General features: G+C 45.1%; 2 protein-coding genes across 4 annotated transcripts in view; both read left to right on the top strand.

Annotated features, from left to right (window-relative positions):
- Nucleotides 1-26,148, top strand: part of vav2 (vav 2 guanine nucleotide exchange factor) — a 328,109-nt gene that overhangs the window by 150,671 nt on the left and 151,290 nt on the right. The gene's annotated exons all lie outside the window — the stretch shown is intronic.
- On the top strand, nt 17,900-19,007 carry LOC306940240 (monoglyceride lipase-like; the record flags this gene model as incomplete). Its single annotated transcript, XM_079525263.1, has 1 exon — nt 17,900-19,007. Exon 1 carries the CDS (start codon nt 18,090-18,092, stop codon nt 19,005-19,007), a length of 918 nt encoding a protein of 305 aa, XP_079381389.1. The 5' UTR covers nt 17,900-18,089.

The following is a 26,148-nucleotide window of genomic DNA, read 5'->3' as shown; positions in this document are numbered from 1 at the left end:
TGAGGCTGATGCTCCTGACAAATCCAGGTTCTGACAACGTTGTAAGAATGTCACACAACGTACTGCAGACCTGAACCAGCCTCGAGTCCAAGACTCCGAGACCCAGAATGCAACAGCCTGGAGTCCAAGGCCCAGAATGCAACAGCCTCTCTGCTTCCATCATCGTCCTGCTATTCCGGTTATCCGGCGTGTGTGCGCGCGTGTGTGGGCATGTGCGTCAGTCTGGAGATAATCTTGCAAACCGCTGGACCGATCATCACCAAACTTTGCACGCATGCTGCTAGTAGGTCATTTCACATATATGTTTTCACAGTAGGCAGAAATCCATTGGACTCTGGCAACAGTCCAGCTTTAATGATCTTAAATCCTGTTTTGTAGTACAACATAAACATTAAAGAGACTTTAGTTGTTACTGTACAATACTTTAAAACAGTTGTCATGTTGCGCAATAGTTGTCATGTTGTCATGTTGCACACATGCTTAAAATAGCTCTTATTTGCGCCGCCCTCGTTGAAAACAATGTATTTCCAACTCCAGCTTGTGTCAGTTCATATATCGTAACTCTTCTATTAGATGGCTCTGATTGGAGCCACGTCACTCGTTCCCCATGTGGATCTTGAGATCCACATGATTCGATTGTCTTTTCAGTAAGCCACAGTTACCCATTGTTGTTACACAAGTTCAAGGTGACTTTGCTACCCTGTTCTTTCCATGTCCGATAAGGAAGACCAGTCTCCTTAACTGCATCAAGCATCCCTCAGAAACACCGACCTCCTCGCAACAGCACCGGTACACCAAAGATACTTGTGGTGCGTGGGGGCACATTTGACTCTACACCAAAGATACTCGTGGTGCGTGGGGAGTCTGGGGACACATTTGACTCTACAGACACCAAAGATACTTGTGGTGCGTGGGGAGTCTGGGGACACATTTGACTCTACAGACACCAAAGATACTCGTGGTGCGTGGGGAGTCTGGCCACACATTTGACTCTACCGGTGATTTCTCATTTTCCAGCCTCAGTCTCATTTGTCTGAATCTATGTCTTTTCTCACAGACAAAGACTGTGTTCTTTTTTTCTCCACCCAATTGGGGATTTATCGAACAGGCGCTTCCTCTCGGCTCTGATCTTTAATCAAAGCAGAGATGACAGCATGCATGCCATCACACAGCGGGAACAAAAGAGACCCTGACTTCACCAGTATGGCCCGGGTCACTAATGAATGCTAATGCATTCAAACGGCAGAGAGGACACAAAGTGAAACTGGAGACATGAATCGGAGCGGCGGCGCCTTACGAACGCCAGACACCTTTCAGCCCCATTACCCCGAGCTATGTCTCAGCTCGGCTCGTTCTGCAGCCGTAGATCAGCACACATCTCTCTCTCTCTCTGAGCCCCACATTAATATCGCACGGCACTGGTTTTTACAACAGGCATTAAGAGATTACTGCGGGCGAACAGATCACGTTTTATAACCGCCACCCAGAGAACGGCATGTATTTTCACACACACATACACACACACACACACACACACACACACACACACACACACACACACACAGACACACAGACGCACACACACACAGAATACTAGACCAACACAGACCACTACTGATGTTTTGACCAATAGTGTATTACTCCAAAATATGAAAAGAACATACCGTATTGTCCCGAATATAAGATGACTCTGATTATAAGGACGACCCCCATTTTTCAAGACTCATTTGTGGAAAAAGAACATTGAATGTCAAAAAGTCTAGTCCCCGATTATAATACGGCTCAGTTTTTAAGGATATTTCCATTGGGGGGGGGGGGGGGGGGGCGGGGCAAGTCTTATATTCAATACAATGAACAAGCTAATTACACAAACAGAACATTATTTTAGTGATTTATTTGACATTTTCCGCAATAGCCGATCTAACTCACTCTAGCTCACAAGTCATCGGGAATCTCGGGATGTGTATAGTGAAATGGTAGATCTGCTTAGTAGTGGTAATGTCATGTGACAATGGTACTGTAGTTTTTGCCTATAATGACGTGGTCACAATAGGGATTGTGATAATGGATAATTGCAGATACCTACAAACTGTACAGTATGTAATCAAAAAAGTTAAATAATGACCGACATAATCGGCCAAACCGATATCGGTTGGGTTCTACACCCCACCTTTATCCTCTGCAACACCCCACTTCCGATACCCATGTAGTTTAGATACTGTAGGCTTTCTGAGTTCACAGCCAACATCGGGGAATAATCATCGATCTCTCCCACTGTTCTTCTCACCCATTCTCCCACTCCCTCTCTATCTTTCCCTGACCATCTTTGTGTTTCTTACCCATTTCTCATTTCACATTCAGATTTTGTTTGGCCCATGTCCTTGTAGGAGTGAGTAACCGTGCTGTCAAGGGGGGCGCACGGACCTGGTGAGGGAGGAAGAGAATGGCAGTAATCTGATCATGCTCGATTCGCTGTCTCACGAGAATGCCTGATAGTCACCGTGAGAGCAGAGGACACAGTATATTGCGTTTAAATGGATCTTTACTGTAATGGGTCAAGGAGGCCGGTTGACAGCTTTGACGTCTGACAAATTGACAGGTTGAAAATGTGTTCCACACAGCCTTGCAGTGAGGACAGTACGCATAGGGCCGTTACATGGTTCCACACAGCCTTGCAGTGAGGACAGTACGCATAGGGCTATGTGTTCCACACAGCCTTGCAGTGAGGGCAGTACGCATAGGGCTGGGCTGTGTTCCACACAGCCTTGCAGTGAGGACAGTACGCATAGGGCCGTTACATGGTTCCACACAGCCTTGCAGTGAGGACAGTACGCATAGGGCTATGTGTTCCACACAGCCTTGCAGTGAGGGCAGTACGCATAGGGCTGGGCTGTGTTCCACACAGCCTTGCAGTGAGGGCAGTACGCATAGGGCCGTTACATGGTTCCACACAGCCTTGCAGTGAGGACAGTACGCATAGGGCTGTGTTCCACACAGCCTTGCAGTGAGGACAGTACGCATAGGGCTGTGTTCCACACAGCCTTGCAGTGAGGACAGTACGCATAGGGCTGTGTGTTCCACACAGCCTTGCAGTGAGGACAGTACGCATAGGGCTGTGTTCCACACAGCCTTGCAGTGAGGACAGTACGCATAGGGCTGTGTTCCACACAGCCTTGCAGTGAGGACAGTACGCATAGGGCTGTGTTCCACACAGCCTTGCAGTGAGGACAGTACGCATAGGGCTGTGTTCCACACAGCCTTGCAGTGAGGACAGTACGCATAGGGCTGGGCAGTGAGGACAGTACGCATAGGGCTGGGCAGTTATATGGGCAAAATAATCATCCATATAAACGTCCAAATACCTCAACATCCATATTGTGACGATAATGATGTCAAGTTTATAGTATAAAATAAAGCTTATTAAGTGATCAAATCCATGCAAGAAATACAACAACATATCATGATAATTACGATATCCCAAATCCCAGATGATATCTAGTCTCGCATCACATTATTGATACTGTAATATCAATATATTGCCCAGCCCTATGAGTGTCCTGTGTCCTTTATGCCAGTGGTTCCCAAAGTGGGGCCCGAGGACCTCTAGGGGTCCTTGAGGGAGTTCCAGGGGTCCCCAGCTAAATGATAGTTAGGAACCATTATGGACCCTTGATATGGACCCTTATGGGTCCGTAACTCTGAGAGTGTACAAATGGAACCAAATGGACCCTTATGGGTCTGTAACTCAGAGAGTGTACAAATGGAACCAAATGGACCCTTATGGGTCTGTAACTCAGAGAGTGTACAAATGGAACCAAATGGACCCTTATGGGTCTGTAACTCAGAGTGTACAAATGGAACCAAATGGACCCTTATGGGTCTGTAACTCAGAGTGTACAAATGGAACCAAATGGACTAACGGGTCCATTTGGTTCCATTTGTACACTCTCAGAGTTAAATTAAAGTTTGATTTTACAATATGTATTGGGGTCCCAGAGATTGAAATGCCATTACATGGGGGTGCCGTAGCCTCATTCAGGTCAAACCGGGGGCCCTAGAGCCTTAAAAATCTTCTCTTATGGGGGTCCTTGGCATATATTTTCAAAATGGGGGGGTCTGCGCCTCTGCGGGCTAATGAGTATCATTTTGGGGATCCTTGACATGGAAAACAGTTTGGGAACCACTGCTTTGGGCAGTACTATCTCCAGGATAAATGATGGAAGTGCCAAAAGGAGGATGTGCTGCTCGGGCACAAACGAGGATCATCCCTCCTCACTTGAAGCCCCTCATTTACTCGGTGTTATCTATGCTAAAATATGTCAAGAGAAGAGAAGGGCTCATCCTGGATATTACATTCTTTATCTGTTGATTGAAGCAATACAAAGACCAGCTTCTCGTTCATTTGCATGAAGTACCGCAAGGCTGAGCTCATTAGAATCATGCGTGTGGGTTATATTACATTGTATGTATATACACATATATATTACACAGAGCAATGAATCCTTAGTGTTAACCCATTCTGCCTGAGATCAGATTCTAAAAATGTCTTCTACATCCTGACAGTTTTCTGAAAAAGCTATGTTTCTGTGTCAGTCGTTCTTCGATTTTCAAAAATAGCAGACCTACAAGTTCATAGCGCGCCACTCGGTGGCGCGCTATGAGCTTGTAGATCTGCTATTTTTCAATAGCTAAAGCATAACATAATGCTAACACCAAAAGGGGTTCCCACCCAAAATGGGTTAACTTAACTGGAAAGAGTGTACAACGTAATGTAACCATATGGACCCATAAGGGTCCTGTTTAATATTGCAAAGTGGCATGTTTCAGTGGTGAACTGATGATCAACCTTTTTCATGTCAAGGACCCCCAGAATTATCTGAATCTGGCCGTGGACCCCCATCTGCGTGCGCGCGAGTGTGTAGCTGCCTCTGTGTGATTTAAGGTTTGGACATAGCATAGCCGGGTTTAGCCATATATCTTCCAAAAATCACACCCGTGTGAACTGAGTGGTGTAAGGTCTTATATAGACTGATCAGCTGTGGTCTGTCGTAATGAAATCACACCCGTGTGAACTGGGTGACCGTAGCAACCATGCTCATTTTTTTGGCACAGACAGACCGACACGTAAACTAACAAAGCCAGTCGTAGGAGTGGTTTACACCACTCAAAAATACCCGATCTACAAGCGCATAGCGTAGCGCGGCGCTATTTTCTGTGAAGAGATTTGGTGTGGTGGTGTAAAAGGGGAGGGGACCCAAGTACAGAGCCATGGGACACCCCGGTCACTGAAGTATGGGGTTTAAGTGCTAAAGTGATAAACAAGTGCTGTTGTGGCCCCAGGCTGAGATGGAGTGCTCTGGCGGCATCATGCCAGCTTACTGCAGAACATTTCCCATTGCCACCCCATCGCCTACTTGATGGGAGTTGGCATAACATTTCCCATTGCCACCCCATCGCCTGCTTGATGGGAGTTGGCAGAAGGAGGCAGCGGGCCACGCGACCCGCAATAACACTATCACTCAATTCCTGCTGGGATCATTTTCAGTCGCTCGCCTCTAGGCATGTAACGTTATATATGTCGTATATCGATATTAATCTCCACTTCTTCCTTCTCTGGGGGCGGCGGTGGCTCAGGGGTGGAGTGGCTGGGTGGTAACCGCAAGGTTGCCAGTTCGAACCCGGGCTCCCCCAGAGTTGGTGTCGAAGTGTCCTTGGGCAAGACACTGAACCCCTAATTGCTCCGGAAGTGCAGGTTGGTGCCTTGCATGGTTTCCGCCGCCATCGGTGAATGAATGTGTGTGTGAATGTAATGCACAATCTATGTAAAGCGCCTTGGATAAATGCACCATTTACCATTTCTCTTCTTCCCTACCGCCTTTATCTGTAAGAAAGTCCTGCGTGTGCACGCTCTGCGAGTGAATGCAGTGCATGGCCGGGCCTTCAATAGGCTCTGCCCTTTATTAACAACTTCTTTTCACCGTGGCTAATTGAGCCCTGCAGGAATATATATATATACGGTACCAAGATAGTATAGAGACAAAAATATCTAGAACGGGTGAAAGACTTCAGTGAGTAAAGATGGAGAGAGAAGGAGAAACCAGCCCACTCTTTAAGATAAGCCTGATTGATATTTTGTCGTCACAATGTTGTGAGCTTGTCGGTTCACGTTGAGTGACACCGTCATACAATGGACTATAAAAAGCATGACTTACTATCAATGTCATCTTCAGTCACTCACTCTCACAGTGACATTTCCTGTGGCCCAAAACAATCCCATCTAATTATATCCCCTGTCTCCTTTTTTTTTTTTTGTCTGTTCTGTCGAATAGCAATGTCGGGGGTTGATTCGATTGATTCGGCAGCAGTGAACAGAGCAGCTGATCAGAATCTAGATTTGACCCTTTTCAGCAAACTCCTGCGGTGAAGCGATTGGCGCATTACTGAAATGTCATCATCGCCTGTTTGTCGAACCGCTTTCTCTGCTCGGCCGGCGTACGGAAAAGAGAAGTATAAATAATATTGACCCACCATTCAAACTTAGTGAGAATAGAGTGGTGCGTCGGTCGTAGCTAGAGTTGTCCCGGTACCATTTTTTTCAGACCGAATACGAGTACAACTACTTAATTGTTAGTACTCGCCGATACGGAGTACCGATACGATTACCTTTTTTATTTTTGTTGAGGAACCACTTAATTTTACCCCATTTTTCTCCAATTTAATTTCATTGTCATTTTGTAGATCGGCTGTTTTTGGCCATTTGCTGCAGTGTCGGGTCAGACTTGCTCCTGTTGCATTCCTTCAGCCAGATGTTTTGGTACTCGGGTCAGAGTATCGGGCGCCGGTACCGAGTGCTTGAGGGTGGTATCGGCCCAAGGAACAGAATCTAGTCGTAGCAGTGTGCATTCTCATGCAGCCAACATTCGTCTGTCAGGGAAGGAGCTATGATGATGTACGGCACTGGTTTTCCAACCAGTGGTCCGGGATCACCAGTGGTCCTTGAGGGGGTTCCAGGTGGTCCCCCAGCTAAATGATGGAGAGTTGGTAACCAAATGCACCCTTATATAGATCTTTAACTCTTGAGAGTGTCACATGAAACCAAATGCACCCTTATATAGATCTTTAACTCTTGAGAGTGTAACATGAAACCAAATGGACCCGTACGGGTACATTTTTTTGTTAAACATCCGCATTACTTAATTTACAAGAGGTCTACACAATTAGATAATTGTTGTTTTAATCATATTTGTATGTTATCCCTTCTATGGTACCACATCACTACAGCATGGAAATGTGGACAAAATTGTATCCAACGATAACAAAATATTCTTTAGTTTTGGGTCAAATGCTGGATGAATGCTGGATCAAATGCTGAATAAATAATATGAAAAGGGTTGAAAATCACCGATATACGTCAAAGTTTTATATCCCGTATGGACCTCCCTGTCAGCTTCAAAGAATACCCCCCCCACACACACACACACACACACACACACACACACACACACACACACACACGCGCAACCCGAATCCCTTCCCTCGGGAGATGCCGGTCTTCACCGGTATAGGACTATTGAAGCTTCCCCTGAGAACTGATGTCGCAGGTTCAAAATGGCAGCCTGCAGTATTAGTATGGAGAACCACCGAACCGAGTGTTGTCCGTCCGTCCTTTCGGATGTGAACTTTGGATTAGAATGACTCAGACAGTATGCAAATAAGTCACCAAATGTCACGGCATGACCTAGTGATGAGGCTCTGCATCTATATTTCAGAACCCCCATGTCTCTCTCCTCTGTCCCCTTGTCTGTCTGTCTGTCTGTCTGTCTGTCTGTCTGTCTGTCTGTCGTCATAAAAAGTGGTGGGCTTCAAGATTGGCTATTTTTCCTTAACCCAAAATCCGCCGTTAGCGTTGATCTACGTCAATTAAAAGCAATTAATTAATGCTACTCTTAACGCCATTGCCGTAGATCAATGGCAATTGCGCTTTTATAGCGCTTTCGATTGATCAAGTCATAATGCTACTCACGTTAGCATCGGGTTGCTAGCGGTTGTTGTCATAACACTGGGATCGTCGTCACCGTAAACACCATTTCTATCTGTTTCTTTCAATCGCCTGTATCTCCTATTCCTTGTCCCAGACGCCTGTATCTCCTATTCCTTGTCCCAGATGGCATCGCCTGTATCTCCTATTCCTTGTCCCAGATCAGATCAGATTGGTCAAAACAAGGTTTATTCCTGCACGGCAGGGAGCCGGCGCTGTGAAGCATTCCACTGCTCTCGGTTAGGTCCGTTTGATACACAGGATGTGACTACGCATCGTCCAACCTCCTAACATACGATCACGACTGGAAGAAGTGAGCTTGTGTTTTTGCTGTTCTTGGAAAATGTTGAATGTATAAGTGTTCTGATTTCTAGGTTCCCAGAATTTAGCATTGGTATTGTTTAGAGCAGTGGTTCTGCTTGGAGTGAGTGGGGTCCGGGGACCCCCAGGGGTCCTTGAGGGGGTACCAGTCCCCGGCTAAATTATTCTGAATATTTAGAAACCAACTGGAGTTCCAGTTATCGGGGTCCGTGGTCCTTGAAATGTAAATGTTTAACCGGCATAGAGCAGGGCCCAAAATACAGTAGGTTCTCATAAATAAAAATGAATAAAAAAAGTAACATTAATTAAAGGTTCTCACTTAAATAATAAACAAGTAGTAAGTTTAACAAAGTAATCACACTGTAAATGATCCATCCATCTTCAACCGCTTATCTCAATTTGTTTTAATGTTTTTTTTTTAAATGTTTTGAAATAAATAATAATTAAAAACAAAGCATAGCAAACAAGGGGGCCGACAGTTGTCTAGAAGAGTGTGTTTGTGTGTGTATGTGTCTGTCTGTCTGCCTGGATAATAGAGGGACCAATAGATACATGCATACAGAGGCCTCGGGGAGAGAGAGAGAGAGAGGAGTAGATTAAAAGCTGTTTTAAGAATGAATTCATAATAATTCCCCATGCGAGATCCGTTCCATAAGACTTCATGTAATAGGCACATTATTGCATACAGGGTTATCATTACAGCATGCTATAGATAGCCCTGGGAATCCCTCACAGACCACAGGCAACCTACTTTACGTTCCGGCAAAATTCGATTTGAGCGCCGAGCGGATTCTGCCAATCCCCTACCGGTCTGCCCCGCTGACCCGCTTGTTTCTGGCCAGGTGTAGAGATCACATCTGACTTTCTGATTGCATTAACACCACTGTTTCTCACAGTGTGTGACCTTGGTGCAGAGCAGGCTTGTCTCCCCGTGACCTCCGGAGACAATCGCATATTAGACCAGGGATACATCGGGGGGGTGTTAAATACACCATACTGTAGTCCGTGGGGTTTATCCCGGCTCTATATTCAATGATAATCCTGACCCCATCCCCGCCTCTCACCGCTGATGCCCACACTGTCCTTGAGCGTGCGTGCGTGCGTGCGTGCGTGCGTGCGTGCGTGCGTGCGCAGTCTGGCGAGTGTGTATGTAAGTACGCTAGTGTGTGTGCCCTTGCATGGAACTGTGTGTGTGTATGGACAGCAACCCAGCAGGACGGCAGTCTTGACGACTCCCCCCACGGGGACGCCCGAGTAATTCCGTCTACAGCTCCAGTTAGTCTCCCCTCTTTCCTCTCATGCTCATACCGATCGATTCGTCCGTCCTTCCGCCCACTCGCCCCCCGTCCACATCCCCCGAAGAGCCAAGACTGACTGACTAGCTGGCTGTCAGGAGGAGACACGGGGGAGGAGGAGGAGAGAGGCAAACTAGGAGAGAGCATGAAGCAGTGGTTCTCAACCAGTGGTCCTTGAGGGGGTTCCAGGTGGTCCCCAGCTAAACCATGGAGAGTTGGTAACCTAGAAGGTCCTGGGTTCGATTCCTGTTGGGGACACTGTGGGCACTGGGGGCGTGTTCTCCCTGTGTCCCCTAGGGTAGGTAGCCTCACATGTTCTCCCCGTGTCCCCTAGGGTAGGTACCCTCACAAAAAACATGCAGTAATCCTGGTCTCTAAACTACCTCCCCCTGGCCAGCCGGGGCGCCTGATGGAGGGGAAAGGAACTGGTCGGAATAACGTGTTCCTTACTTCCTTCCACGCGCTACGTCCGGCCGGTGAAACTCTCCCCTGTCAGGTGAAAAGAAGCAGCTTGGACTCCTCGTGCATAGAAGGAAGCATGAGGTCAGTCCGCTGCCCCCCCAGGTTGGCAGAGGAAGTGTAGCGCCCAGGATTACATTAGATAATTGACACTGGGTGAAAAGATGGGTTGCAAAATCGTCCATTTGGTTTAATTTTACACTCTCACGAGATAAATGTTTGCTAAACATCTGCAGTACTTAATTCACAAGAAGTCTACACAATCAGTGTTTTTGGCAGCACATTTTGATTTTAGTCTTAGTCATAGTCTCTTGAATAGTTTTCATTTAGTTTTAGTCACATTTTAGTCACCTGGAATGTTTTAGTGTTAGTCTAGTTTTAGACTAAATATCATAAGATTTTAGTCGACTAAATCTTACAGTTGATTTAGTCGACTAAAATGTATTTTGGCGGGCCTTGATGCCGTCGTAATGGATGTTTTTTTTCACTTGCTGAAAATAGCCGATCTACAAGCTCACAACGCGTCGCAGCGCGACGCGTTGTGAGCTTGTAGATCGGCTATTTTCAGCATGCAACTTATTGTAAAATGACTTATACTGGATCTCTTCTCCACTAGTCCCTTCCTAACATTTTAGTCTAGTTTTTATTTGTTGACAAAATTGCCGGTATATTTAGTCTTAGTTTTAGTCATCATAGCTTAGTTTTAATTTAGTTTCCATTTAGTTTTCGTCAGTGGAAAAAGGTAGTCGACCAACATTTTTCGTCTTGGTTTTAGTCGACGAAAACAACACTGGTACACAATAGATTGTAGAATTCTGATCAACGCAGCACGGAGTCGTGGACAGAATCCAATCCAACAATGTCCGAGAGGCTAAATGTCATCAAATGGTGGTTCCGTGGCTCAAATGCCAAATTAATAATGGGCCTTGATATGGAAAGGGTTGAAAACCACTGGCATAAAGGACGTGGAAAAGAAGAGGGGGAAAAGGGACGGGACAAAAGGAGGAATAGATTTGGGTGTTTTTTCATGAATGTGAAGAGTGCACAGTGCACAGTGCACACTAAACTCCTGAGCGTCAGACGGCCCTCACCTGCACTGAGCTTGTATTATTATTAAATTGTTTTTATTGGTTTTTCTACACACAGCAAGACATACATATATACACATATATACACACCACTAGACTACACATAAGCATACAATACATTAAGAACCCCTTGAGAAAAATAAGTAAATAAAAAAAGACAGACACAATCAAATAAAGTAAAATAAAAATATAAAGGTAATAAATAAATCATATTTCATCACATTACAATGTTCTCAAACAGATCGTCACTTGCCATACAAGAATAATTAAACTATTAGACAGCTGTCCTACACCTGAACATCCTCAGCCGGGAATTTTTGTTTAAAATAGTCCAAAAACGGCTGCCAGACCTTATAGAATTTCTGGGCGGAGCCCCTGGTGGAATATTTGAGCTTCTCAAGTTGTAGGTGTGCCATCACAACTCTGACCCAGCGTCGATGTGATGGGGGAATAGCTGATTTCCAATGCAGTGAGCTTGTAGATCTGCTATTTTTGAAAAATCTTGAAAATGTGGTGTGTGTGTGTGTGTGTGTGTGTGTGTGTGTGTGTGTGTGTGTGTGTGTGTGTGTGTGTGTGTGTGTGTGTGTGTGTGTGTGTGTGTGTGTGTGTGTGTGTGTGTGTGTGTGTGTGTGTGTGTGTGTGTGTGTGTGTGTGTGTGTGTGTGTGTGTGTGTGTGTGTGTGTGTGTGTGTGTGTGACCCCGAATGCGACCCCAAACAACTCCAGGGGTCAATGGGTCGTGCTACAAACAGACATTCCGTGCGACAGACAGACAGACACAGCCCCTTCTTGGGAGCCGCGCTCCGAAACAGAAGTGCTAACATTTTGAATAATCCCCCTGTTTGTAGCGATCGGTCGCACTTATCCATCTGAATTAGTTGCTAGCCCTGCCAGCGTGCCGAGCCAACATTGATCTGGGTCTCTCGTCCCCCTATTGCTACTCTATAAACACTCCATGGTTTTATTCACATCCGTTGCATCTCTCTCACATGATGCACACGACGTGACAAGACAATATTATCACCTATATACGGTACACAATGTGCATACATGCAAACATAAAACCTTACAGCACAGAAGACGCACTCACACGCGCACACACACACACACACACACACACACACACAGACACACACACTTTTGTCTCACTGTCTCCTCCGCTCACGTTCCCCATCCATTCTTCCACACACACACACCTTTAATGAGGAAGCTCATTACAGCCAAGCGAGCTCTCGTTGCTCTGAATAAGCAAGTAGACAGCTGCGGCGCTGCCCCAACTAACTACTGGGCCTCCGGCTGCATATCTTATTGATCCCAACCAACACAGCTGTGGATCTAACTTGTGTACTCGTGTCATTAAGCCGTTCGGGACGCGAACCCCTTTTTGGTGCAGTTTTCAAGCATTATGTTATACTTTAGCTATTGAGAAATAGCAGATCTACAAGCTTGTAGGTCTATTTTTTGAGAAATCGGGAAAATGTGGCGGAAATCTTTGAATATATATTCTTTCAGAGCGGTCGTTTTTAACTCAAATCGTTGCTTCTGGGAGGTCCCTGGAACAACATATTTTCAGATGTGGGTCGGCGGCCAAATGCATATAATCTCTGGGGTCCTTGACATTAAATAGTTTGACAACCACTGATATAGAAACATTGTTTTTTTCAGAAAACTCAGAATCAGCCTCCGGCCTAAATGGATTAATGTAGTGTTTGAGGAACACGGCTCTCTCTCTCTGGGCCCCAGGAGTTCATCAGGCTGCAGTAACATGTTGATCAGTGTCAACTGTGGTATGATGCTAGTAGCTAGTGGGTTAGGGGGTGGGGGGGGGTGTTGGGGTGGATGATACGATACCCCCGCCCAAACAGCCAGTAATGGGCCCCATCCCTGTAAAATGGTGCATTTATATATAGTAGGGGTGCACGATTATGAAATTATGACCGATCTCCGATTATTTGCAGGGTCATATCTGCCGATATCGATTCTGACCGACAATGGAAACAAAGTAATCAATCAATAAATAGCATATACTCTTTTCCAAGTGTCTGTTTTCACAATTGGATGACTATTGAATGAGATCAGTACACAAATTAAATGTGGAATTATTTTTATTTTTATTTATTTTTTTGCTGGTGAAAACCGATTAACTATTTTGAGACCATTCCGATACCGATATGGCATTTTTATGGCCGATATGGCCATTTCTGATTATGCTACCGATTAATCGTGCATCCCTAATATATAGCGTTTTTATCCAAAGACTGCATTACTGTACATTCACCCATTCTCACACACGCAAACACTCATAGACAGACAGCGGAGAAAACCCATGCAAGGCACCAACCTGCACATCGGGACTCTCGGGAGCAATTAGGGGTTCAGAGTCTTGCTCAAGGACACTTGGACACTAACTCTGCGGGAGCCCCCAGGGATGGAACTGGGAGCCTCACGGTTCCCATCCGGCCGCTCTACAAGCCACTCTACCCCTGAGCCATGCACTGCCTGTCTTAATGACAACAGATTCTACAAAATGTCTTCTAAATCTTGACGGTTTTCTGAAAAACCTATGTTTCTGTGTCAGTGGTGCTCAACCTTTTTCATGTCAAAGACGCCCAGAATTGTCTGTATTTTGGCCACCGACCCATCTGAAAATATGTTGTTCCAGGGAACCCCCCTAGAAGCAAAGATTTGAAAGAATATATATTCAAAGATTTGCAGCACATTTTCACCTTTCAGACCTACAAGCTCGTATAGATCTGCTTGTATAGGTGCTTGTTAGCAGATCTGCTTGTAGATCTGCTAACACCAAAAGGGGTTCCCGCCCAAAATGTGTTAAAGGGGATGAAACCTGCAGGCTGATTTTGAAGTTTGTTTTCAGTTCACGTTAGGGCTGCAACTAACGATTATTTTCATAATAGATTCATCGGCCGATTATTTAAAAGATTAATCGATTAATTGGATTATGACACTTATTTAGCTATCACCTTCAAAATATATTTTAGGTTATTTTAGACATGTTCTAACTAATAAAACATATAATTCATTCAAAAGTTCATTTGATTAGCTGCTGATTAGGCTGCTATTCAAATAACTTTGCAGTCGCTACTGTGCAACTATCATCAGATTGTAAGGGAAGAGAGATTGCTCACTCTTTAGTTTAGTTACACTTAACACTGGAAAAACTATGGTTAAGTGGGAAATCACCTATGATAAATTGCAAAAAACTCTAGTGATTAGTTGCCGATTCGATTCATCGATTACTAAATAAGTTGACAACTAATTGAATAATCGATTCGATTACGATTAATCGATTAATCGTTGCAGCCCTAGTTCACGTTAAAAAAACTACAGCACTTAGCCTGCCGTGTTCAAAATAAGCCTGAGGTCACAACGTATTTTTGAAACATTACATTACATTCAAACGTTTTGCCTATAATGATGACATGCCTCAGGTTGAAAGTGCTTAGGAGCAAGGCAGCAAACCATTAGCTACTCCAGAGGTGACGGTTCACATGGCAATGTGCAATATGCGTATGTGAAATTAATCACTGTGGTACTACTAACTACCCTACACTCCTACAGTACATTAGTATGATGACTAAGAAGCTGGGTTTTTTCTTCTCGCCTCTCTCTCTCTCTCTCTCTCTCTCTCTCTCTCTCTCTCTCTCTTTTTTCCTTTTTGTACTTTTAGTGGCTTCTTCCGTTTCATAAACGATTCATTGTTTTCATGATTGTTTCCTTAAATCTTCCACTATGATAAGTATGCTAATTTGTGAGCAGCATGGGTGAAATCATGCACTGTATATGCATGCAAAAAGAATGTGGGATTATCTATTTTAGGTTTTATTAGCACATGGATTCACATCATTGCGTGTAGCTCCATGACACTCAATGCATCGCTAGTATCACATTGAAAGCTATACAGTAAACCGCCTACAAATCCCTCCTTATGGGAGACAACGATGATGATGATGATGTTGATGAATGATCCTAGACTGGTGATTAGTGAATTCCTTTTCATCGGCAGTTGCCTTTGCGGTGTTTTCCAGGATAAAAAGATCGTTTGTTATTGTTTTTCTTTGCTTTTCCTCTGCGCTGCATGCACGTGAGCATAAATTAGTGCTTGAATGAAATAGTAATGAACAGAATGGATCTGAAAAGCATAGCATTCCGTTTGTACTTTGTGTTGTCGTCTTTGTGTCAGTCAGCGATGTGAACTAGCCTGTGTCAGAATGGGTGATGATGTCCTCTGAACAGATTAACCACTTTGACTAATATACCTGTACATTGCATTTTTAGGGTGTATTTAGTCCTGTTGTATTTGTTAGGGTTATTTTCTCTCCAATTTAGTCGTTGACAATCCCCCCACGGTGGTCACTGCTATAACCTCCACTGCTGGTTAGGTTGCATTGCCACACGTTCTGAGCTTGTAATATCTGCCATTTTTTACTTTTACTCCACTACAATTATTTCAAAACTTTAGTTACTAGTTACTTTGGTGATTTTAATTTTGATTAGAAAACAGCCACCTCAACCCTATACATTTCGGCCATTTGAAAAGAGCCGATCTACAAGCTCGCGACGCATCGAGAGCTTGTAGATCGGCTCTTTTCAATCGATTTTCTACACATTTTGAACTTGTGAAATGGGACATTCTGCAATATGAATACTTAGTACTTTAAGTACATTTTGATGCCCATACTTTTGTACTTTTACTCAAGTACATTTTCAATAACGTACTTTTACGTTCTAAATTGCAGTATTGGTACTTTTACTTAAGTAAAACAATGAAGTACTTTTTCCACCACTGGTCATCGCTAGGGACACATGCATCAGTAAGCAGGAACTGGGGATGGCAATGAAGGACCGGAAAGTCTGGTGTGCCATGATCTCGACTGTGGTCTCAAAATGATGATGATGACATGCCCGGAATATGGATGCTACAGGATTCACGACATGTTTACCATGAGGTTTTTGCTTGTTGCTTTGATTATGTATGGGTGCCACCGATATTGTCCCTTATCATTTGACCCATTTAGACCTCAACATTTTTAAAAATCCTTCTAAATCCTCCAGTTTTCTGAAATAAATATTTTCACGATTTTTCAAAAATAGCAGACCTACAAGCTCGTAGCGCGCCACTCGGTGGCACGCTATGGGCTTGTAGATCTGCTATTTTTCAATAGCTAAATTATAACAATGTTTAAAACACCAAAAGGGGTTCCCGCCCAAAATGGGTTAACTGTCCTTTTGCGCAGATCACGCAAACCTCAGCAAAAAGAAAAGGACAATATCGATGGCCTCCAACTGTACTAATTTCTGAAACATCTTCTACATCTTTGGAGGGATTCTCATCTGTCTCGTCTAGACTCTACACCACGAAACTTTGATCCGAGCTGGTCTTTACATACGAGGTACATCCGGAGTAGAGGTGTATCGCTACTAATGAAGTTTCCCCACTCTAATGTAATTCATTACAGCACTTATCTGACGAGGGGGGGGGGGGGGAAAGAAAAAAACCCAGCTCGATGGATTGAATTAGGTTGCAGCATCTCAGCCATGGGATGGCAGACTGGAAAATGAATCATTATTATCTACCCAGTAGACACACACACTGGCCTCATATCTGATCAATTAGTCTGGGACTAATATTCTGTCCTCTTCACTTTGGCAGCATCCCCCAGATTAGTATCTTCACAAGGATGTTGTGCAAGCATAAAGAGACCATGTCAAATTTATATGTGGGGGTAAATATGATGGTGGGAACCATCCTGTCAAAGTCTGATCATCAATGTCATAAGAAAGCAGTGGTGGAAATTGTTTTACTTAAGTAAAAGTACCAATACTGCAATTTAGAACTACTTTGTTACAAGTAAAAGTACGGAATTGAAAATGTACCTAAAGTACTAAAAGTAAAAGTACTCATTGTGCAGAATGTCCCATTGCACAAGTTCAAGTGAAATGTGTACAACATCTATTGAAAATAGCCAATCTACAAGCTCACAATGCGTCTCGTTGCAACGCATTGTGTGCTTGTAGATCGGCTATTTTCAAATGACCGAAATGTATAGGGTTGAAGTGGTTAATGTATGTTTTCTAATCTAAATTAAAATCTCTAAAGTAACTAGTAACTAAAGTTTTCAAATAATTGTAGTGGAGTAAAAGTACACATTTTGGCTCCGAGATGTAGTGGAGTAGAAGTAAAAGTACTGGAAATTGATTGAAGTAAAGTACAAATACCTCAATTGTACTTAAGTACAGTTAGTACTTAGTTACTTTCCACCACTGTAAGAAAACAAGACGGTGGTCTAAGGCGCGAATCATACTCCTATTTTAGAGACGAATAAAAGTCGGAGCCAACAATGTGACATCATTTGAGGTTCGGGGTTCGGGGAGGGGGGGGGGGGGGGGGGTACTGTCCTAAAGACGGCTCTTCGGTGCTACTGAAAAATTCTGATGAGCCGAAATCATTTCGGCACTACAGCGGTAAAATAATCGGCAACTTATTAAATTGCTCAGCCCTGTGAAACCTCCTTCCTCATCTCTGGGCTACAGCATGGATGTACGTAGGCCTACTAGGAGAAAACTACAGCATGGAAGTAGGCCTACTAGGAGAAAAGGACAAGCTCTCAACAACACAGATGTGGCCACACAGGGAAGTTATCTAGACTTCATGCAGGAACTCCATATTTGGGCAACAAGTCCATGTTTGGGATTATCTTTTGTTGAATTGTGGAACTCCATATTTGGGCAGAAACTCCACATTTGGGCAAGGTTTGGGGGGACATATACATACATGAGCTAGGTCCCCAGGAGCTGTTATACGCCCTACAAAGAGACCGACAACATAGTCCCTCTCAACTCGGGAAGGGACCGTATACAGATCTTCACCATGTCCGACTCTGCTCCCACGCTGAAGCCGGGAGCTCCTCGGAGGTCACCGCAAGGCGTCCCCTACGCCGACCTCGAGCATTTTGTCAACGCCGACGGGCTGCACCTGTTCTGCCGCTACTGGGAGCCGGAGGGGCCGCCGAGGGCCCTGGTCTACATCGCCCACGGGGCGGCGGAGCACTGCGGGCCGTACGACCAGATCGCACGGAGACTGGCGGGCCTCTCGCTATTTGTGTTCGCACACGACCACGTGGGCCACGGGCAGAGCGAGGGCACCCCCCGGATGAACGTCAGGGACTTCCAGGTGTACGTCCGGGACACTCTGCGGCACGTGGACCTTGTTAAGGCTCGCCACCCACCGGGCCTGCCCGTCTTCGCGGTGGGACACTCCATGGGCGGCGCCGTCTCCATCCTCGCGGCGTGCGAGAGGCCCGCCGAGTTCACGGGCGTGGCCCTCATCGCTCCCATGGTCCTGATGAACCCTGAGTCGGCCACGCCGTGCAAGGTGTTCCTGGCCAGGATCCTGAACTACATAATGCCCAGCTTCTCGCTGGGCGCCATCGAGTCCCGCTGGATCTCGCGGGACCAGAGACGGGTGGCGGCCTACATGGAGGACGCGCTGAACACCCGCGGAGGGATGTGCGTGGCGTTCGGCATGCAGCTGATGGGGGCGGCGGCGCGCGTGGAGATGGAGCTGCCGACCATCACCTGGCCTTTCCTGCTGCTGCACGGCGACGCCGACAAGCTCTGCGACATCCGAGGGTCCAGGCTCATGTACGAGCAGGCCCAGAGCGCCGACAAGAGGCTCAAGGTGTACGAGGGAGGGTACCACTCCCTGCACAATGACCTCCCGGAGGTGGCGGAGTCCGTGCTAAATGAGCTCGCTGGATGGATCAAAGAGCGCCTGCCGGCCCAATAGGACCGGCCCCCGGTAATCTATGAGTTGAACCCATTTAGACCCGAGGACGATTTTCTGAAAAACCTTATGTTTCTATGTCAGTGGTTCTCGAGTGGTTCTCGAGGTTTTTCATGTCAAGCACCCCAAAATGATATGAATTTGGCCACTGACCCCCATCTGAAAATATGTTGTTCTAGAGGGAGATTTGAGTTAAAAACCTGTTTGCTCTGAAAGAATATATTCAAACATTTGGGCCAAATTTTCACGAATTTTCAAAAATAGCAGACCTACAAGCTCGTAGCACGGCACTTGCTGCGCTATGAGCTTGTAGATCTGCTATTTTTCAATAGATAAACATAACGCTTAAAACAAGTCGGAGACCCCTCAGTCGACTGAGATTCTTTGATTTGAGCAGTACGTTTTATTATTTTTTTGCCTGTTGATTTCTTCTCGATAGTATTGGTTTCAAATTCATCTAAGTCTACTTGTAGAAGAAAAACAAACGTCACTAACCAATTCTGATCGAAGCTGTATTAACGCTGGTGAAGAATATACAAAAAAAGAAACAGAAAATGCATTAAATGCATGTTCTTTGCGGGGTAAACATAATTTGAAAACAAACATCGCGCTGCAATAATGCAACATATTGACAGCATGTCGGTCTGCTATTTTTGAGTGGTGTAAACCACTCCTACAACTGGCTTTGTTAGTTTACGTGTCTGTCTGTTCGTACCAAAAAATGAGCATGGTTGCTATGGTCACCCAGTTCACCCGGGTGTGATTTCAGCTTTGTTAGTTTACGTGTCTGTTCGTACCAAAAATGAGCATGGTTGCTATGGTCACCCAGTTCACCCGGGTGTGATTTCATTACGTCAGACATTACGTCAGACCACAGCTGATCAGTCTATATAAGACCTTACACCACTCAGTTCACACGGGTGTGATTTTTCCGGTACACGGCACTGGTACGTATAACACAGTATGATTGAGGCTTTTGGTGTCCCTGTTAGCATGTGAAAACACTCGCTCCCTGGCGTGGAGCTGAAACCATGCGGCAGCAATTTCTCGAACACTTAGAGTGGCTCTGTTATGACAGCTAATGCAGCAGGGGATTCTGGGCTTTGATAGCTCTAATAGTATATGGTTTTGCCAGCCGACACCGCCCTGTGTTCGTGTGAGGCTGTAAACTGAACCACCACCCCTCCTCCCCCCCACTCCCATCCTCTGAGCTGCCTGCGGACCAAAACCACAATCCCATCCCTCTCTCTCTCCACCCGAGGGAAGGAGGAGAACACACGTCTTTATCTCCGTCTGGCCGACACTCTCCATATTCCACCACTAAATTACTTCCTCTGCGTCTGTGATGGAGAAGTAAAACGCAGACGATAAGTCTGAAGGCGTGAATATGGAATTTCTATATATATATATATATATAATATACAGTATATAAATGGCCGTTTTCAAGCGTGAGGCTTTCCGACAGAGTGGGCCAAATGACTGCAGAGCTGTGTGAGAGGAGATAGGAGGAGATGGATCAGAGAGAGAGAGAGAGAGAGAGGGGAGAGAGAGATAGGACGAGATGGATCAGAGAGAGAGAGAGAAATTAAGAGTTGCTGGAAATTCGAAAGAGGGAGCGTGGGACAAAAGCAGATGGTATTATCTGTTACTCTGCCATACCTCTCCGTAAAGCCTATAGAGTATTGCTTCCCGTTATCTGTGTGGGTCCATATTAGGTACTGACAGACAGACAGGTTTAATAAGTAACACATTAAACAAGGGAGCACGAAAGCAGCCGGCCCATTGCTTCAAACAGCCTCAACTTCCTCGAGACTTCCCTTCAGATGTAGAAAACATTCCTGGAAAACCAGAAGAGCCAGAAGTGTGCAATCTGTATTGGTAACGTAGAATGCTGCCGTCGAGTTTTACAGTCCTGAAATGAACTTCCGTAACTTGAAAGACACGAAACAGACCATTATTTTTCACATGAAGGTACCTAAGGACAGCCAACTCTCGAGTCATGTTGGAGTCTAATCTTCAAAGTTTGAAAACCATTGGTTTTAGACCAATGGTTTTCAAACTTTTAAATTCCAAGTAATCACCTTAACTTCTGACAATATACAAAAAAAAACCTTACAAGTCTGTAACTCACCCTGACAGTACACAAACGGGGTCCATTTAGTTCCTTTTTTCCTTTCCGTCATAGTGGCCTACTATAAAGTACATGAAGTCATAGTAATTCATGTTCATAGGTCAGCAGCTGATCTCCTGTTAGCGTAGCATTAGCTTGACGCACGTGTACAACAAGTACACACCACCTGGACATGACGCAGGAGCATGTCGCAGGGACTTGTACTCCCAATCCAACCCTTGATGCTGAGTGCCAAGCAGGTTACCGTTTGTATAGTATTTGGTGTCTCGACACGTTTAACCCCAATTCCACTGAACTGGTACCTCCTAAATTATGCACTGTATGTGTATATACGTGTTCTTGGTTTTTAATCCATATAAAATTGATCTTTATTGTATCATACATATCTAATCTCATTCAGCTCCACAATGTGTTGAGGGGTGCTGGCCCCTCCAATGCATGGCCTTCATGTCATGTGGTAGCCACGTCTGACTTTTTAATGTTTGTTTAGAGCAGTGGTGGAGCAGTGGGGGTCCGGGGACCCCCAGGGGTCCCTGAGGGAGTTCCAGGGGGTCCCCAGCTAAATGACAGACCCTGGTACAGACCCTTTATGGGTCTGTAACTCTGAGAGTGTACAAATGGAACCATATGGACCCTGACGGGTCCATTTGGTTCCATTTGTACACTCTCAAGTGCATTTGTGAACAGTGTGTGGCCATTTGTCGCAAAGGCCAAGCCGACAAATCGCGACGAGCTCTGCTCAGCCATGATCACAGAGAAGCCAGGGCACACGACCCTGCCTGCATGACCCCTGTCACGTGAGTTGGATGCTATTGACTCACTCCGACAAAGAATGAACTCTATTGCAGGCAAATACTTCCCTTTTTTTATCACCAGGTCCTTTCTCTCGTGCCCCTTTTTATCTCTATTATCGTCTCTATGGACAGTTTAGTGTGTGTGTGTGTGTGTGTGTGTGTGTGTGTGTGTGTGTGTGTGCGTGTGCGTGTGTGTGTGTGTGCACGAACCATGACTGGGAGGCCCAAAATTCTCGGTTCCTTTTAGATCCCAGAGGTCAGGCTGCGTTGACGTGTCTGTCATCACTCTGGGGGGGGTCTTGGGACGTGCGGCAGTGACAGCCATGCGCCTCGCAGTCGGCCGCAGAGCCACATGGCTGCAGCCTCTTGAAGGTCAGCGCTTTAGCTGAGGTCACATTTCCAGAGGCTAAAGATGATCCCTCCAACCCCCCCACCCACCACCACCAGCTCTCTCCCCCCGACCCCCATGCACGCACACATGCACACACCCTCACACAATGTCACCTAGATGAACTAAAGCATATATATATATAATCACACGCACGCACACAGTCAGGGGCGGCCTTAGGAATCTGGAGGCCCGTTTCAAGACCAAATATGAGGCCCCCCATATCATTATTATTATTTTATAATATATTATTTTGTTGATACGGCCGTATTGATAGTCAAAATAGTTTGACTGTTCAATATCACACGCAGCCATTTCTCTCGACAATTAGCAACACCCAACACCTCTCCACATTTTACCCAGGTTATTAACATAAAATCAGTGGTGTGTTGCGACGCATTGTGAGCTTGTAGATCAGCTATTTTCAATATATTTTGTACACATTTTGAACTTGTGAAATGGGACATTCTGCAATATGAGTACTTTTAGCACTTTAAGTACATTTTGATGCAGATACTTTTGTACTTTTACTCAAGTACATTTTCAATTCCGTACTTGTACTTGTAACGAAGTAGTTCTAAATTGAAGTATTGGTACTTTTACTTACTGTAAGTACCAAGTACTTTTTCCACCACTGCATAAAATAGGTGTAACTTAACATTGTGGGAGAGAGCAAGGCAGTGAGTGAGCGAGATAGAGAGGGCCAAGAGTGGCGGGGGTTGACATGACGCCTGACGTTCAGTTGGAGCTTGGAGGCCCCCCCTGAGGGTGTGAGGCCCGTTTCAATTGAAACTGGTGAAACATATAGCTAAGGCCTCCTATGCACATGCACATAGACACATACATAGGTTTTGTCGGGTTCATGTGTAGGTCAATGTGTGTGTGTGCGTGCAGACAGGGTGCATTAATGTGCATACGATGCTCTGGGACTCGCTGCTGGGGAACGCGTGACTTCACTTCACTTGAGCAGTTTAACCCCCTCGGAGGCCTATATGTGACACAACGTTCCCTCCGCTGATGGCTCAGGAGTGGGTACTCGTCTCTAGAGCCCCCCCCCCCCCCCCCCCCCCCCGGGGGTTCCTTCATATTATACAGCATGTGTTTCTGTGCCTGCGAGGAGTCAGAAGAGGTTTAGTAGTACGACTCTCTGATTAGTATTGGACCCTCCATCTCCCTTGATTGTTAATGAAGCCAGCCTAGCCTGGCCTGTTATGGTATCTCTGTGGTGTATCTCTCAAGTGGTTTTGCCCATTATGCTGGTCCCCCCCCCCCCCCCCCCCTAGATACAACGGGTAGAGATAGAGGTAGTTTCCCTTTTTATGTACGTTTGCAATTAATTCAGGATTTGCTTTGCCGTTGAACTGATTTTGATGTGTCTTGGCAGCATCAACAACATTGTGGTTATACGTTAATTTGTAAGATGGTGAGCCGTGCGGGCACTTCAGCAGTATTTGTGGTTATTACCAGCATGTAGAGGTGCACTTAGAAAGCATTTTAAATCTGTCATGTGAGAGAAAGACTTGTCTACTTGCTGACTCTGAGCTATCATTCATTCAGACGGCGATGCAAATCACTGGACTACTGAATCTCACTCATATAATAATCTGTTTGATTTTAGCTACACTACAAGCCAAAGAGCATGCAGTAAAGCACCTCGTTTCATGGATAAATGCTTAGTATTGTTGCATTATTTTGAACATGAAGTCACACAAATTTTGTCAAGACAGGGCTTGTCACTTTATTTCTTTATTTCAAGAACAAGCTATTTTTGAGGGGCGCTAGCCCCTCTTATAAACAGCTTTTGTCCCCACACGTCTCAAGTTTTGCCATTGACAATGAACGGAGAAATTAGGTCAATTCCGCTAAATATGACGTAAATTCAACATCAAAACATTAAACGCCATGCACATTAAACATTTACGTCATATGTAAACGAGCAAATCAACAAACGATAAAGCGCAATCTAATCCTATGTAATCTAATTTTACACCATTTTCACCACCTGACCCTTGTTAGAACACGTACCCAATCACATTTCACACTCACAGTTCTGCAGTTTGAAGCTGCCAATGGCAATGGTGAGACACACACACACACACACACACCCCCCCACACACACACACACACACGCACACACACAACCCCGCAGTCAGCTGAAAATAGATGTCTCTTAATTATATCCTCTCCAAAACAAGTGTTGCATGACACCGTGCTGCCTGCGTCGTCGTGTACATATTTCTCTAATGCGAAGCAGCAGTCTGTCGGTGTGAGCTGAGCACACATCATCCATTCTTGACACCCCGCTGCGTGTACACTGTCAAACTGCTCTGATTGATTTCGTCGACTAATTCTGAGATTAAAAATGTTCGCCGTCTACCTTTTTTCCCTGACGAAAACTAAATGGACACTAAATGAAAACTAAGCTATGATGACTAAAACTGAGTAAATATTTTGACTGTTTCGTCAACAAATAAAAACTAGAATGTTAGGAATGGACTAGTGGACAAGAGATCCAGTATATATCCATGGTGGGCCGCCGCGCACCCGATGATCGTAAATCATTTATGAGTTTGTACCGCATCGCTGAGAAAATGTAGCTGGTTGTACTGCTATCTAAAGGCTGTGAGCTAATGCAAGTGGTGTTGACTCCCTCACAGAGGCCCCACCTTCCTGTTTAACCCTGAAGGGAAACGAGCTTCGTAGAGTGGGAGCAGACGGGCGGCATTTCGGCAGTGTGAGCATGCTAACACTAGATGGCGCTAAAGGAGTTAACGATGGGATGAAAGGGGGAGGCAGAGCGAGGCCACAGATGTTGAGATGGAAACAGACACAGAACAGACGGAGCTTAAGGGTGTTTCGGTGCTCCAAACTGACCCACACTTCCCCTCCCATCATGTTTAGCCACATGAAAACCCCAGTGCACCTCTCCAGGGGTGACCGACTGGCTGTTGTTATGCACGTTGCTATTGCTGCCTTAGTAGTCTCACGTAGCCATGACAACTATTCCACAATCTCCAAATGCCATATAATATAGAGTCTGGAACTACACGTCCCGAAATCCGAGTAAGGAAGCTGCTATTTCCGTTCACGAAAATATATTTTAAAATAACTTTACATTTTATTTCCTTTTCTGCTAAGCAACTGCTATATATATATATATGCTTAGATGTTTTCTATTGATATTAGCATAAATGTGCGCGACTGTAAAGACGAAACGGAAGTGGGGAGGAGGCTCCACTTCCGCTTTATAGTTTACTCATATAGCTCTTCCGTTGCTCAGACTGTATGACGGAAGCATTTATATTTTACTCATGATCAGAGCTTCCGTTCCAAGGTTTTTCTCTCTTATGGAGAATAGAGCGCCGAAGTCCTGGCGTCACTCGCTCATCCCCTCGATTCCCCTGGTTCACAGAAGTAATTATGTAGTCTACTATAAGCATTGTGGTCCAAAAATAAACAAGCTGTCTCGGCGTTATTGTTAGGGAGGTGTCTCTGTATCATTTGCGACAGTCAGTCACTCTTATATGATAGTCTGTTTCTAGTGAAAATGTAACTAATTCAGCAGCAGTAACATTAGCGTTTTCTCTCAGTCAGTTGATTCTTCATATCCATATGAGTAAAGCGGCCTGGATGATTTGTTTATTTTTCAAACACAGTTCTTATATGAGGCAATCTAAAACCCCCCTATGGGGATTACAATGCAAATAAAAAGTACATGAACCCGTGGATTTGCGCCCTCTACCAATATTGACGTCAGACTTCGGTGCTCTATAACCTTGGGTCATCTTAAAATCGACTCGTATAAGAATTGTGGTCCAAAAATAAAGAAAC

Source organism: Electrona antarctica, assembly GCF_951216825.1.
Source record: "Electrona antarctica genome assembly, chromosome: 16".
NCBI lineage: Eukaryota > Metazoa > Chordata > Actinopteri > Myctophiformes > Myctophidae > Electrona > Electrona antarctica.
This window is presented reverse-complemented; position numbering and strand designations above follow the sequence as displayed.